This window comes from Anser cygnoides, chromosome 6, assembly GCF_040182565.1.
Source record: "Anser cygnoides isolate HZ-2024a breed goose chromosome 6, Taihu_goose_T2T_genome, whole genome shotgun sequence".
Lineage (NCBI taxonomy): Eukaryota > Metazoa > Chordata > Aves > Anseriformes > Anatidae > Anser > Anser cygnoides.
The window spans coordinates 16,112,024-16,127,506 of NC_089878.1; the positions used below are offsets into that span (position 1 = coordinate 16,112,024).

General features: G+C 38.1%; 1 protein-coding gene across 8 annotated transcripts in view; it reads left to right on the forward strand.

The window, feature by feature from the left end:
* RAPH1 (Ras association (RalGDS/AF-6) and pleckstrin homology domains 1) overlaps positions 1 to 15,483 on the forward strand; it is a 293,904-nt gene that overhangs the window by 251,962 nt on the left and 26,459 nt on the right. For 7 of the 8 annotated variants that reach the window (XR_010832191.1, XR_010832192.1, XM_066999108.1 and 4 more), the window contains 3 exons: positions 2,363 to 2,437; positions 12,437 to 12,514; positions 13,888 to 14,047. Coding sequence is in view for 6 of the 8 variants with exons in the window: in XM_066999108.1 (XP_066855209.1) it covers positions 2,363 to 2,437; positions 12,437 to 12,514; positions 13,888 to 14,047 (313 nt within the window). In the remaining 2 variants the exon portion in view is untranslated. The remainder of the gene's footprint in view (positions 1 to 2,362; positions 2,438 to 12,436; positions 12,515 to 13,887; positions 14,048 to 15,483) is intronic. The other variant, XM_066999105.1, reaches the window with a different exon arrangement.

Here is a 15,483-nt window from a genome sequence, read left to right on the forward strand (position 1 = left end):
TGCTTTCCTGCTTCTAGACATGTCTCTCCAGCTCAAATTCACATGGGTATTTTGAGAAGTAATGTTGCGATGATATTTTACTGGCCAACACCCGTTCTCATGAAATACTATTTCTCTTAATTTCCAAAGTAACTTTCTTCTGGTTATCTGTTTTCATGTTTTGCTGCAAGTCTGGCAAACAGTGTTAGCATAGAATAAAAGCTCCTTAGCGGAGAAATGCCCCACTGTACTGCAATGCAAGATGGCAGCAGCTAAAATGAGCAATGATAGGAAGAGGGTTTAAATAATCTCCCTTAAGCTTCTCTTTCAGAGAAATATTCTCTAGGGAATAGTGTTTTCTTTAAAGAGAGATTCCTTAGGCTAAACCCTAATAAAGAGGCTATGAATGTACATTGTATTTTTTTTTACCCTCAGAGCTCCATTCACCAAGAAAGTGATGTATCTTTATCGGAATCCACAATGTCTGACAAAGTCTGTCCAGAAGCTCTTTAAAACAAGGACAAGTTCAAGGAATTGTTTTTTTAGTTTATATTTTTGAGCTGTGGATTGAGCCAACCAGTTTGTTCTGGAAGTTCTGGGGTAATGTGTTGCAATGAGACAATTCTAGAGGATGTGTGAAGTTACAGTTTCTGTGTAGAAAGGAATACTATTCAGAGTGAAGATGCATGTAGCAGAAATCATTTTTAAAGAGAGGGGGAAAAAAAAGAGGATGGGTCTGCCTTCAAGTTAAGCAAAGCTGTATTTATCTACCATCAATGTTAGTGTCACCTCAGGCTGAGTAAATGAGCTGTTCTTTAAATACAGTCTGTCTTAAGAAACATTGAAGTCGAAATGATATGATTGTGTGTTAGGAAGCCTATTTTTGAGAGTTCCGAATTACTGTAATCAATGTGCAAGGTCTTTTAATCATGGCATCACAAATCTCTGTGTGAGGTGTGAAAAATTTGTCACTAGGCAGCAGTGCTATGCTTCTGAAACATTTGATGTAGACACATGTGGTAATTAATTTGCAGGCAGAAAAATCTTTGTTCAGTTTGCATCATATACTGAGTCTATGCTAGTGGCTAAGTACCAGTTGGAGTTTGGGCTGGAGCCTAGGTTTTACTTCAGATGCTGTGTAGAGTCTCTTCTGAGCTGTAACTTTTAAAGCGTGCTAGTGACCCTTAAATTACTCATCACAGAATGTGGCACTCATATCAAGTAAAATCTCCTTGCAGGGACTTCATGCACCAAACTATTTGATATTGCCTTGCATGAAATTGTAGACATGGTCTCCTCAACTTTTTCAGGAGACTATTGCCTGTTGTGGCTCTGAAGAAGACACAGTGACGCTATGCGGCATTTGGCTTTTAATTATTGAAAAAAGAATATGGTAGTCTGCCTGTTTGTTGTACCTTGTTCTATATAGGGTAAAACTAATCAACACAAATAACAGCTGGGACAGATGCAGCCACAAGGGGTGAAATTTGCAGTATAGTGATGGTACATGAGACATATATTCAATGTTCTTGTTTAGTGCCATAGTATTACTGTAATTTCCTTAGCAGACTTGTGACTAGGCAGTTCTGCAGACTGCTGTGGGATGACGGTTTTGTTGTTCCTCTGTAGCAGATGCTGCAGATTGCTCTAACTCTGTCATTAATTGATTTTTACTATTTGAGAATCATCCTTAGGGGTTGCTGCTAGTTTTGCTCCTCCTTTTTGAACAGACTAAATATTTCCTGCTAATTTTTATTCTGAGAGAAATTTGGGGATTTGCTCCCAACTTCTTGGATTACATAATTGGGACTGCAAGACAAGAGAAACGTAGGTATTTTTTATTTTTTTACAAAAACAAAGCTTAATTGTAAGCCAGGTTTAGATTACTACTATTATAGTAACATCTTTTTGTTGTTAACTGTGGAAGCAGCAGTCAGTATAGAAAATCTGAAACCAGTTTCTTGTCTCCATGGTCATTTAGTGGATTCATTTGTACAGCAGAAGCAGAATGTTCAGTTTTAGAACACTAGACAGGATTTTTTAAGTATTATAAGTGGATGTTTTCTGTTATAGTTGTAAATGTCTTTAAAAATAAGTTCTCTTGCAGAAAAGAAACCAGTAGCAGGTAAGCAACTTCTTAATTCTATTGTGTGACCTCTTGTACAGGGGAAGGTTAAACTTATGTCTTCTATTAGCACAACTGCTGTTACACTAATGTGTTAGGCTTGCAGTATTTGGGAATGTTCACATTTTTATGGGAGGGAAATAAACTGAGGATGCAAGGTGTTTTTTTCCTTAAACTCTGCTTATCTTCTATAGTCAATACACTATAAAATTACTGACTTCTTTTGACTTATGTTCTTTCTCTTTCTTTCTGCACAAGCACTCCTATTTGGACAGGGAAACCTCCCTCCTTCTCCGAAACATTGCAGGAAAGCCTTCTCACTTGCTGACCAAGGTGATGCTTCTTCTTTCCACCTGCATGTGACTATTTCTATGTAGAAAAAATGCTTTTGCTGTATGCTATACTCCTGCCACCCCTGCCCTTTCCAGGAACTTTTGCATTTACTTTTACATGATTTTCATGATTGTCAAACGTGCTTTTAAAGACTGTATTTTGTTTGTTTCTGCAGATTTATTAGTGTTCAAGTTCTTGACAAGTACTTAATAGCTATGTCAGCAGGTAAAAATGCATTAACTAAAAAGGAAAAGCAGTGACCTAGAGGTTCCTTTGTTACTCTTCCCACTCAATACTTTAAGAAAATAGAGCCACAACTGTGGAAAATATGTAGGAGCATTCAGTGCTGTTGAAAGGCAGTAGTATCCTTAAAGTAAGTTTACTTGCTAGATGATGAGAATCTGTAGCAAGTAATGGGACTTTATTTCATTTTGAGTACTGTCTTGATATAATGTGGGCACAATGTTGTAGTAAGAGAGAGAGCCAGGTATGGACAAAGCCTGATTATAGATAAATTTTCCTTACAGGTCAATAATGGACTAAGAGGCCATGAATTGCCATTCACTTTCTCTGGTTCAGTTTAAAAATTGTAATTTCCATACATATTTCCCTTTCTCTCTAGAGTAGGAGAGATGGAGCAAGCAATAAATTTCCCAGACACACACACACACAAAAAAAAAAGTGCTGGGATAAAGACGTATATATGCAGCTTCAGACTGGTGAGAAAGCTGTTTAATATCTGAGGTGTCAGATAAGTCTGATGCTACTTACATACTGCAAACCACTCCTTAGTTATTTTTCTGAAAGAGACACCATGGATGAAAAACCTCAGGCAAGACTGAATTTGCCAAGGTACATTTTGTCACTTCAAAACAATGATGTTTAAGTAGTCTGTATTTTTCTTAAATACATTAACATTTTTCTCAAAATGCTCAGCATGCATCTTGACAGCAAACTTTTCGGCTCTCTTCTAGAGGAATATAAACAACAGAAAAAAACAAGTAATTTTTTTGTTTTGTGACTGTTTCTTCTTGTTGTGGTTTAACCCGGCCGGCAGCTAAACACCACACAGCCGTTCGCTCACCCTCCCCTCTCCCTCTCTGGGATGGGGGAGAGAAATGGGAAAGTGAAGCCGGTGAGTTGAGATAAAGACAGTTTATTAACACAGGAAAATAATAATAATGATGATGATGATGATAATGATAATAGTACTACTAATAATAATGTGTATGAAACAAGTGATGCACAATGCAATTGCTCACCACCCGCTGACCGATGCCCAGCCTATCCCCGAGCAGCCGGCCCCCCCACCCCGGCCAGCCACCCCTATATATTGTTCAGCATGACGTCAGATGGTATGGAATACCCCTTTGGCCAGTTTGGGTCAGCTGTCCTGGGTCTGTCCCCTCCCGGCTCTTGCTGCAGCCCCAGCCTGCCCGCTGGCAGGACAGAGCGAGAAGCTGAAAAGTCCTTGGCCTGGTGTAAGCACTGCTCTGCAACAATTAAAACATCAGCATGTTATCAGCGCTTTTCTCATCCTAATCCAAAACATAGCACCCTACCAGCTACTAGGAGGAAAATTAACTCTGTCCTAGCTGAAACTAGGACACTCCTGAACTTCAAGTCTGTGTCACTTTCCTTTCACACCTGTCAGCACCCCCTACCCCAAGTAACAAAGCAAACAGCCACCAAACCAGCAAATCTTGCTTGGTTGCCAATGGATTAACAGATTAACGATGGCTGTGGCACAAACAAACTATAATACTCTTTCATCTCCATGTATCATCATATCCTCCTTTCCCAGTTATACTGGATGAGTGGTGGTTACCACATGGTTATACCCATGTCACCAACAAAGATGTTAAATAATACTTGTTCCAATACAGAACCCTAAGGGACACTACTTATGTGGTCTCCACATGGACGTTGAAACCATGGACCGCAAATCTTTGAATGTGAGCATCCAGCCAATTCTTCATCCATCGAGGGGTCCATCTGTCAAGTCCGTGTCCCTGAGTTTCACAGGGAAGGATGTTGTACAGGACAGTATCAAATGCTTTGCGCAAGTCCAGGCAGATGACAATCAGTTGTTGCTCCCTAATCCACCAATGCTGTAGCCCCATCATAGAAGGCCATCAGATTTGTCAGGCATGATTTGCCCCTGGTGAAGCTGTGCTGGCTGTCATTTATCACCTGTTTTCCATGTGCCTTAGCGTAATTTCCAGGAGTATCCGCTCCACAATTTTACCAGGTATGCTGGTAAGACTGACTGGCCGGTAGTTCACCAGGTCTTCTTTTTTTCCCTTGATAAAAATGGGGTTATATTTCCCCTCTTCTGGTCAATGGGAACTTCATTGGACTGCCACAACTTCTCAAACGTGATGGATAGTGGCTTAGGAATTTCATCTGACAGTTCCCTTGGCACCCTCAGATGCATCTCAGTTAAGTCCATGTTGCTGCTGGCTTAGATCCCTTCAGCTTGTTGTAACGTTAAATAAGCCCCAGTATGAGAGAAGCAGTCCCAAGAAATTGGACTTTTCCTTGTATTTGTAGTTAGGTGTTAGATGAGTTAAAACTGTATAATCATACTGCAGCTCTATTGTTGGTGTCTCTCACTTGTCAAATAGTGTATTTCTTACTGTTTTATTGTTTCTTGTATGCTTCCTCATCTTTGATCTACCCCTTATATTCAGTGTAGAGAGAATTTGGAGGAACGATAAATACCAGTTTTGTCCTCTGATGTAACTCCTTATAAAAAATTCTAGTCATGGACTAGGTTTCTGTTGCATTAGAGCTATGCACAGACACAGATGCTGTTGCAGCAGAGGGCAGATCACAGCACAAAAAATGACCTATTCAGTGTGGTAGTCTCTTCATTTTTAAATGTAGTTCTCTGCTTTATTGTTCACAGCATTCACCCACCTGCCCATTTTGTTTTGGAAAAAGAAGTGAATATACATCAATGAAGTAACTTACTGGATATTGAAAATAAAGCAACATGTTAAAGCTTCATGCTTGTTTGGAGTTAAGCCATCAGATGAATACTGAAAACTAAGCTTTTTGATTTCATGTTTCTAATCTCTTATGGCTGTGAGATACAGAGCACATGCAAATAATTTTGAGAGAGTAGTCAGGGCTCAAATATATCTTAATTTAGGACATGCAAGTAGGAAATAGAAATGTGATGTGGAATTTCTAAGTTACCAGTTCTTTTATCATTCTGATGCATTTGAAGGTTAGACTACATCCAGGAAGCCAGATGGTGATTTAGTGATGTAATGCTTCAGCTATGAATGTCAGCATCTGGAGAAAACATAAGGTTTCACATTATGCCTTTATTTCACAAATATTTAGTACTTCATTCTTTTGCTGACCCAAAAGGCAAATACGCTTCTTACAAATGTTGGTTCCCCTGCTTTTTGTATATTTTGGTTACTACACAATGAAATCTCTCCAAACCTTAGAATAAATCAGCTGTGAAATTGGCTCAGTCTGATTCAGATGTGCTCATTCTTGAATGAACCATCTCTGTGACTGAAATCCTTTGTGGCATGTGTTTTTTTTGCCTTCTTCCTTCATCACTACTGGTTTTGTTGCATGTTGTTGGGGCAATTTATCAGGGAGACAGTAGAACATAGGTCCCTGTTGCAAAAGATTCTACTCTGCCATGCCTTGAAGCATGCCTTACGAAGTCTAGTTGGAGGCCAGTAACCAGTGGTGTACCCCAAGGGTCAGTAGCGGTCCAATACTGATGAACATCTCTGTTAGTGACATTGGTGGTGGGGTGGAGTGTACCATTGGCAAGTCTGCTGATGATGCAAAATTTGGAGATGTCAACAGGCTGGAGAAATAGGCTGACAGGGACCCTGTGTAATTCAGCAAGGGAAAGTGCAAAGTTCTGCACCTGGGGAGGAAGCAGCCCAGGCACATGTATGTGCTGGGGACTGCCCAGCTAGAAAATAGATCGGCAGTAAAGGACCTGGAGGTCCTGGTGGACGCAGTGTTGAACGTGAGCCAGCAATGTGCCCTTGCCACAAAGAAAGCTAACAGTATCCTGGGCTGCATTAGGAGTAGTGCCAGCAAGTCAAGGAAGGTGATTCTTCCCCCTTTAATCAGCACTGGTGAGGCCACATCTCGAGTATGGTGTCCATTTCGGGGTTCCCCAGTACATGAGAGTTATGGAGATACTGAATAGAGTCCAGCAGAAGACAATAAAGATGAAGTGACTGGAGCTCCTCTCCTATGAGGAAAAGCTGGGAGAGCTGGGACTAACTAGCTTAGAGAGGTGAAGGCTCAGGAGTGATCACAGCAACGTGTACAAATATTTGAAGGGAGTGTGCAAATAGGGAATGGAGCCTGGCTTTTTTCAGTGGTGCCCAGTGACAGGACAACGGTCAGAGGGCGCACACTGAAACACAGGAGCTTCTCTGAACATCAGGGAACACTTCTTTACTGGGAGGGTTACTGAGCACTGGAACAGGTTGCACATAGAAGTTGTAGCACCCCTCTCCTTGGAAATACTCAACAGCCATCTGGACATGGTCCTGGAGAACATGCTGTAGGTGACCCTGCTTGAGCAGCTAATTGGTCAAGGTGATCTCAACCATTCTGTGAGAATGGAAGAGCAGATTTCCCAGGGATAGGGACAGCCATGTTTTTTGACATGGGCAAAATTAACTGCTTCATGCCATATGATGTCCTGCTCAGTAATAAAAGCCGAGGGAAAAGGAGGAGGAAGAGGGAGGAGGATAACATTTTGAGTTGAGGTTTATCTTCACCATGCGTAATAGTTACTTGGGAAGCCCTGCTTTCCTGGAAATAGCTAAACATCTGCTCGTGGAGGGAAGTAATGAATAAACTCCTTACTTTGCTTTGCTTGCACCCAAAGTTTTTGCTTTTACTTATTAAACTCTTTATCACAGACCATGAGTTTTTATGCTTTTATCCTTCTCCATCCTACTTGGGGGAAGTGAGCAAGCACCTGTATGGGACTGACTTGCTTACCTGTGTTAACCCCCACAACACTTAAGTACTTGTTAATTTTGATCAAGCACAACAGAGGCTCTGGAGAGATTTGTAGATGCCATTCTTCACTGAAGTTCATGAACAACTGCCCTCTATGTCTTTGCTTTCCTTCTTTGCCTTAACAGTGCAGACAGGGGAGAGAGCCTTTCTGCAGGAGCTCTTGACAAGGGCCAGTGTGGCTCTGAGATACACTTAAAATGTGACTGCTGCTTTCCACTTTCCTGTCAGAAGCCATCTTCCCTCTTGGAGTTAGGCTTCTACTAGCAAAAGTGGTGCACCCAAATATGGGGGGGGGGGGAAACCAAGATGGCATTCGTGGGAGCTATTAGGTGAGATTAAGAAAACAGGGTTGGCTGCTTTTTGAATGATTGATGGATGCATGAGTAACCCTCCTCTGTTTTACTTCCTCTACATTTTCAATTAAAGTGAAAATTACAGCTTCCTGTTTGTGTCTCCTCGTTTGCTTTTACGTTGTATCATCATAATTTAAGCATTCTATGTGAAAACGTTGTCTCAGACAAACTCAAAAACCATACTACTGTTTCACATACGTTTCTGAATTTATTGATGTAATACGAGAAGTCAAGACTGCTGAAGGTACAGAAAATGCGATAATGAGTTGGGAAGGGAGAAGGGGGCATCAGGGCATAAGCCAACCTTAGAGAGTGTGGCCTTCTCACGGCAGAAGTAGATGCTGTACCCTTTCATGCTTAGTGAGCCTTAGAAGAGAGGAGTGTATTGTTTCCCTTCTTGCTTTCCTTGGGTATAGGTTGTTCCTGGTTATTTTGAGGTAGAAATGCAATAAAACAAGTGTTTGAGAATGGTCAAAAACTAATTCTGCTTCAGTTCATAAATGGACTGTGCAACTCTTGCTACACATTGTTTTACATGTCCTACTGAATTTGTCAGGAAATACAGAACTGCTGTTAATACTCATCTAGAGTGGAGGAAAAGAACACCATTCTGATTACTTATGCACTCATTCAGCGTTTCCCTTCCAGTGCTAATCCCATGTACACTTACTCTAGTATTTCTTTTGTAAAAAATGAAGAGAAAACTCTTCAGTAATTATCGGATTGGTACAGACACTGGATACCTGCTTTTAATCCTTCACAAATCACTGCTGCTCATGTGCATTTAATTATCTTCATTCAAAAAAGGCTTTATAGAAAATTTTCCAATAGTAGACAAAACACATTTTTGCTTGTGTGCGTCTTGTGTTCTCTGTGTCTTCCCCGTTAACTTAAATGGAATGTGGACTTTGCTGTTTACCTCTTGTAATTTACTTGCTGGCTTTCCTAAATACTATGAACTTCTTCAATGATATTTTTACATTTTTTTCTATTCTGCCTATGTTCTGCCTGGCAAGCAGAAGAAATCAGTTAATGACCCTTAAAGTGTGCAACGTAACAAAAAATAAAAAATAAAAATAAAAAATAAAAGTTGTTTGAGCAAGGTCAGCTCTGTCATAGCACATATGTTGCATATTTAACACTGAAGCACAACCAAAATGTCTTTAACTGCACATTTAACTGGGAACTGGGCAGAACGCTGATTATTATTATACTAAAGACATCTTAACTTTAGATTTTTGGGGTTATTCTTACCAATATCACGCTACAGGGTAAAATTACTGGAAGTTGCGTTCTGGTATAAAAATTAAAAAAGGCGTAAGTTTTAAGACCATTGTGTTGCAGAGTTATGCTCTTAATTTTCATTCACAGTATGTTAGGATGAACAAGTTCTCGTGATAAGTGTGTTGCCAAGCATTATTTAAAACAGGTGCAGTGTTTTCCATAACTCAATGTAATCTCAGCCAGGTCAAAAGCCTATGAAGGCTCAAATGCTCAGAATGTAAGTATAACTGCACTGCCAAAGTTGTCCCTTTAAAGGAGGAATTTATGTTGCAATTTTAGTGATGTGCACTGCTACTAAAAGAGAATATTCATTTCCCATCAGAGGTGGAGATAACGCTGTTTTGTGGGTTTACGACCTCTGTGTCTCCTTTATGCTTTTATATAGCACGCATGTGACTGTAAAGGCAGCCTTATCAAGGAGGAGGTTCTGCTGAAAAGCAGTCTTCCTGCTGTGCTAATTTTCAACCAGGTCACCTCCCTACCCAAGGTGTCTGTGTCTGATACAACTGAAAAGGAGTGCTGTGCAAGGGAGGCAGTTGTATCAGCCATAGCAGGGATTTACGCTGCTACATACCGCTTGTGAAACCATGACCTAGGTGGCAGTCCTGGCATTTATGTGCATGTTGATGACTGCTTGGCAACCTCACTCACATCGCCAGTACTAGAAGGATTTACTAGCGAAGCTTGGGGGTGGCTCTCTTGGGGGGGGGGGGGATGTGGATGGGTGGTATTGCTTGGGCAGTTGCGAGAGGAATAGAATAAATCATTGTGAATATTGAAGAATTCAGTAGTTATTTGGTTATTTAAGTATCAAAATAGATATTTCTTCTTTCTGCTCCACTGAAAAAAAATATTTGTCACATCAGCAAACTGCAACAACAGCCTTAAAACTAATTATATACCAAAAAAAACAACACTTAAAATCCTTTACTACTCTGTGCTTTCAGAAATTCAAATTCTTGCTTCCTTTTCTTCTGTGTTTTCAGTAAGTAGATCAGACCTCTCGTATCTGGTTAAAAACAATTCTTATTTTTAGCATTGTAAATCCGGTTTTTGTTTAAATTTAAACTGACTTTGTTAAAATGTAATAATAGTATAAGAAATTCTGATACCTAGAACCACATTAAAGTTGAGTGGGAAGTGAAAGATGATTGATAAGTGGTAGAATAATAAATCTTTGCAATCTTTTTTGGTGTAAATTTTTTTTAAAATGTTTTAGGGAATGATAAAGGATTATGAACTTTGAGATAAACTAAGATATTTTAGTTGTGTTGGCACAAGCGTATGAGAGGTCCCCATCTGATTCCTGGTTGCTTGCTCTCTGTTGTTGCTGCATGTACCTGTGTGCTGTGGCTATAAAGTGCTCCTGCTGGGATTTGCTATAGATAGCTGCATTGCATGGGTGCACAGTGAAATGGGCTGGAAAATCGTGCTGCTGGACTTTAGTGAAGAGCAAAAACAAACGTGCTGTCAACCTTTGTACAGCAATAAAGGTTTATGGTCGAGTTAATGAGCAACTTTTTAAAACTGCAAACAAAGTTTCTCCAAATCTGTATTAAAATTTAAGAAGGCTTGTTGATTTTGTAATGCATGGGTTTGTAGTGTCACTGTTAGAAACTTGCAAGTATTTAAATCCTTGGGTTTTCTGGTACTGATTTTTTTCTGTGGATGAAAACAGTTAAAGAGGAAGAAAATTGTAGAATTCTGGGCATGTTTTATATTTAAATGATTGTAGGTATCATGGTGCTTTTTTCTTTTAGTTTTTAATAGAATGCTAATCTGATTTAACCTATCAAAGTTCTGTGATGCCATTTTTATGATGAATAAAAAATTTTAGTTTCCTAGACTAATAAAAAGAAAAATGCTACTTGGTAATAGAATTCCTAGATAATGTTTCAAGCCAAAATTTTCTACATGTGCCAATTTACTGTTTCTTTTTTTTTTTGACAAGGGTTATATGTCTCCCAAGACAGCCTACTGTCTTGTCTAGCTGATATTCTTTATGTTTTTTCCCAGTGCATAGTATGGCCACAGGTGTGAGGGAGCAAAAGCTGTTAAGTAAGAATACAATAGGAAAAACCTTTAAGCAGTTGATGGGAATATTAGTAATTCACTGAGAAGTAAAAAGATTAAACTCTGCGGTTTTGAGGATAGCTGAATCTTGATATTTACAAGGAAAGCAATCATCTAAATGTAATAAAGAAACTACAAGTTACATTAATACAAGAAAGCAATGCAGAAAAAAATCTATATGGCGTGCTGTTCTTGAGATAGGTTGTACTACTTAAGAAAAATCTTAATTTTTCATTTATAAGAAGATTTAATAATTTGAAGCAGATTTTTTCCCTATTAATGTATTTATTTTATTTGTTTTTATTTGGAGGGGAGGGCAGGGGGGAGTAAATTATTATGGTGCTTTTAGATATTAGCCACAATGAAAATCCACATTTTAAGACTTTTGAAATCTGAAACCTGTATATGATCATATTGAAAAGAGTGGTTACTTGTTTAGCTGCTCATTTCAAGTCCATTTTGAATAGAAATGACAAAAATATCTAGAAATTAAAACCTGATAGTATTGATAATGTCACAATGGGCAGGTTTCTTTAGTACCAGCAGATAGAATAGATTTATGTCACATGGATTTTTAATGCATTTCTTCTGGTTGTAACAAAACTAGATTAATGACTTTAGAAGAGCACTGAAGAAAAGAATGCCTGTTTGCTTTACGTGTCTTAAAATACATCAAGTGAGGAGAAATACAGAGTTTAGTAAGGATAAAGGGAGTGTTCAGGCTACTTACATAATGCAAACTAAGTCTTCCAAATCAATGGACATAGTGTGAAATCCTGTTTAGAGGATTTGTTTCACATAGTTTCTTTATGCTGTTAAATAGCACACTGAGAAATATCAGAATGTAGTCTTATGCTGATCAACCATAAATCTGTTCAGTGCACTCAATTGTAAGCTCTTGTCAAATATGTCTTGTCCAAGAATATGACTTTAAATGCATATGTTAAAATTCTTGGTAATAATGTGCAAGGCTATTTACAATGTGAAAGAATAGAGATAAGCCAATTGTGTTTATAGAAATTATATACCTCCGGTGTGTTATTTTGGGGATAATGGTAGTTGTATTTCTAAGAGTCAGACATATATAGTAACATTTCTTGTTTTGAAAATAATAGTCATTGTCACTAACAAGTAGTTATGGAATTATCAGTGGGTAAATTTGCATTTCAGTTCATGTTATAAAGTGTGATAGCCTCAAAATTATATCTTCTAAAACACGTATGAAGTTTGTATAACTGGAATTTGGTGTATCTTGTCCCCCCAGGAGGAACAGGCTGCTAAACTGAAAGCTGAGAAGATCAGAGTCGCGTTAGAGAAGATTAAAGAGGCACAAGTGAAAAAGGTAAATTATTTACACTTTTTTATGAGATCTTTCTTTTATATTTTGTTCACCTGGAAAAAGCAGGCAGAATTATTCTCATTTGTGTCTATTACACTTAAGAACCCCTAAATAAAATAGGAACATTGTAGTGTTCTGATCTGGAGTGATAATGTATTTGTCATCTAGACTCCATCCCAGACAGACCCAGAACACCTAACAAAAAAATCTTAGCATATGGAATGACGTTATGTTTTCCTTAAAGAATAGCTTATTTGACTGCTAGTGCACTGTTAAAAGACTGCCGACTTCCACCCAGAGCAGAAAAAGATCCAGCTTCCTGAGATTGTCTTTGTGTATTAAGCAGTCTCATCTTTAAAATTTGGGTCTGTTCTCTTTACATACCCGCTTCCCATTTTGCGTAGCAGGATTTTTTAGTGATAAACGGAATGCAGGTATTCCAGATTATGGACAGAAGTTACCAAGTGGAGGAAGTCTAGTGATACTACCTGATGTATTATCAAAGAATATAAGGTGTTTCCTTGAGATTTAGCCTTCATATTTTAATTTAGAAGTTCTTCCATAACTATTGATGTCTTTTACGTTTAGTGTTTATAACAAAAGCTGAAAAACTGTCCTGGCTGGAAGAAAAGAATTAACAAACCAACCAGTGCATTACAGCCAGTATGCTTTAACTTTTCCAGCTGAGCAAGGTGTAAAAAGGAAGCAAACAGCATAATAATTGGCAAGAAGAATCTATTGTTTTCAGTTTTCTGATTAATTGAAAAAACAGCTGCATGTTTCATTCTGGGCAGCAACCTCTTTAAAGTGGCTATGAAAACCTACTATGTTTTAAAAGCAGATTTGCTCTACACTAGTGCTTCATACTCCCCAGGAAAGGAAGATTTAGTATATGTATAGTTTATATGATCAGCATTTTTAGAAAATATAGGGGAAGCAGGCAGAAATTTTGAGGTGCAAATCTGAAAAATTGTGATTCTTTGGAAGTTTGTGCAGAACTCTTGATCTGTGCTTGTGCTACCTACATCTATGAGAAAAATTGTCACATTAATCAGATCAGGGCACTTTGTCAGGAAGGAATTTTTTCCTCCTTAACACACAGCTAAAGTACATTGCTGTTATATTGGGAAAACCTTGATTTACACCCATATACTGAAGGAAAATGGTATTTTGCTAAGTTTACTTGAGAAAAGTATCTAATCATCATGTATGTTTTTTTACATTTGAGGGATAATTTTGATTGATCTTAATATTTTACGTTATTTAACAAAATTTTAGAAAAAGAAACTAGATCTTAAAAAGTAGGTTTTTATTTTAAATGAAGGAAATATGGGAAGTTAATCATCTTCTTGTTGTCCTAATTTTCTGCTTAATAGTTGGTGATCAGAGTCCACATGTCTGATGACAGCTCAAAAACAATGATGGTGGATGAGAGGCAGACAGTGCGACAAGTATTAGACAATCTGATGGACAAATCTCATTGTGGTTACAGTTTAGACTGGTCATTGGTGGAAACCATCTCTGAACTGCAAATGGGTAAGTAATCATTATAAATCTATAATTCTTATCTTTTGACAAAAAAGACTATTACTGGGTGACAAGGTATCCTCTTCTACTTTTCATATGAAGAATACTGTATTAGTGGGCTCAAAACATAAAAGTTTGAATAAAATAACTCTTAAAATTGTCCTGTATTGAAAACGGAAATAATATGCACAAATTCTGTGAAATCCCAAATCACATGTATTTTTAAAAAAGACAATCCAAAACGCAGACTGTTTGCCTCATACGCTTTATGCAGGAGCTTAAAAAACAGATGAAAAATGAGTAAAGCAAAGCTCTTACCTTATGTACTATTTTATATTGTATTGGGTTATTTTGCAACCAGTTCATCTTTCCAAACATTCATTTATGGAAATACGTATGTAGGAGGAAGGAACACCTTTTTTATGATGTTTTCCCTTAGCTAGGCATAGAAGACCTATCTACCTTCACATTGTGTTTGTCATGTTATCTTTGTTAGTTGATTGTTCATTGCTTGCACAGTGCAGTGAAATGCAGTGAAAGTGTTAAGCTAACAAACTGTGAAGAAAGACGTGTGGTCTGTAGCATTCCTGTTCGTCTTTGCTTTTTATGTGGTCTGCTTCAAATGTGTGCGATTAACTAATTTTTGAGGAGTCTGTTTTAGATACATGCACATGAAGTACAAGGCCACTATGTAATGGTTTAACCAGTAGCTTTGTATGCGCTTTGCCCAAGAACTTAGTGATATTTACTTTCATTTCACAAATGTAGAAACGGATACAGAATGAAATGCTTTTCCCAGTTGGTACTCTGCAGGTTTTTAACAAAAATGACTCTGGAAGGTTTCTTTTGGTTTGTACAAAGATTGTTTTCATTTTTATTGTTAGAGCAGAATAGGTATATGAAATAACCAAGAGCTATAATTTTTTAATTCTATGTATTAAGTTCAATAATGGGAACACTGCATTATTTGCTGTTTTGCGAAGTAGGGGTACATACATAGTTGGTGAATATTTTGTTTCGTGTTTGAGTTCAGTTATTGTTAATAGCAACTGATATGTTTGGAAAGCTATCCAGTTTCCCTAATTAGGCTGTGGTGAGATTTAAGCTTGTGTATCACAGCCTTCAAGATCTTTCTGTTCTGTTCTTCTGTTAGGTAACGTTTTTTTACATTCTTGGAAGACAGCATTGCTGTGTTGCTGATAGAGCTTGGTGTTGAGTTTGTAATTCGAAAGCACCTTAGAAAGATGTCACTGAGACCTCAGTAATGTCCTGTGTTATGCCTATGTCACCTTAAACCTTCATTCATTCCCTACAGATGACATTCTATTGCTTTCACCCTGTTTAGTATTCTTAATTACTAAGGATGTTGAGGTGCCACCTGTCATCTCAGTCTTTCTTAGTGATAGATCCTAGGTCTGAATGTGATCAGTGACATATGCCTTCTG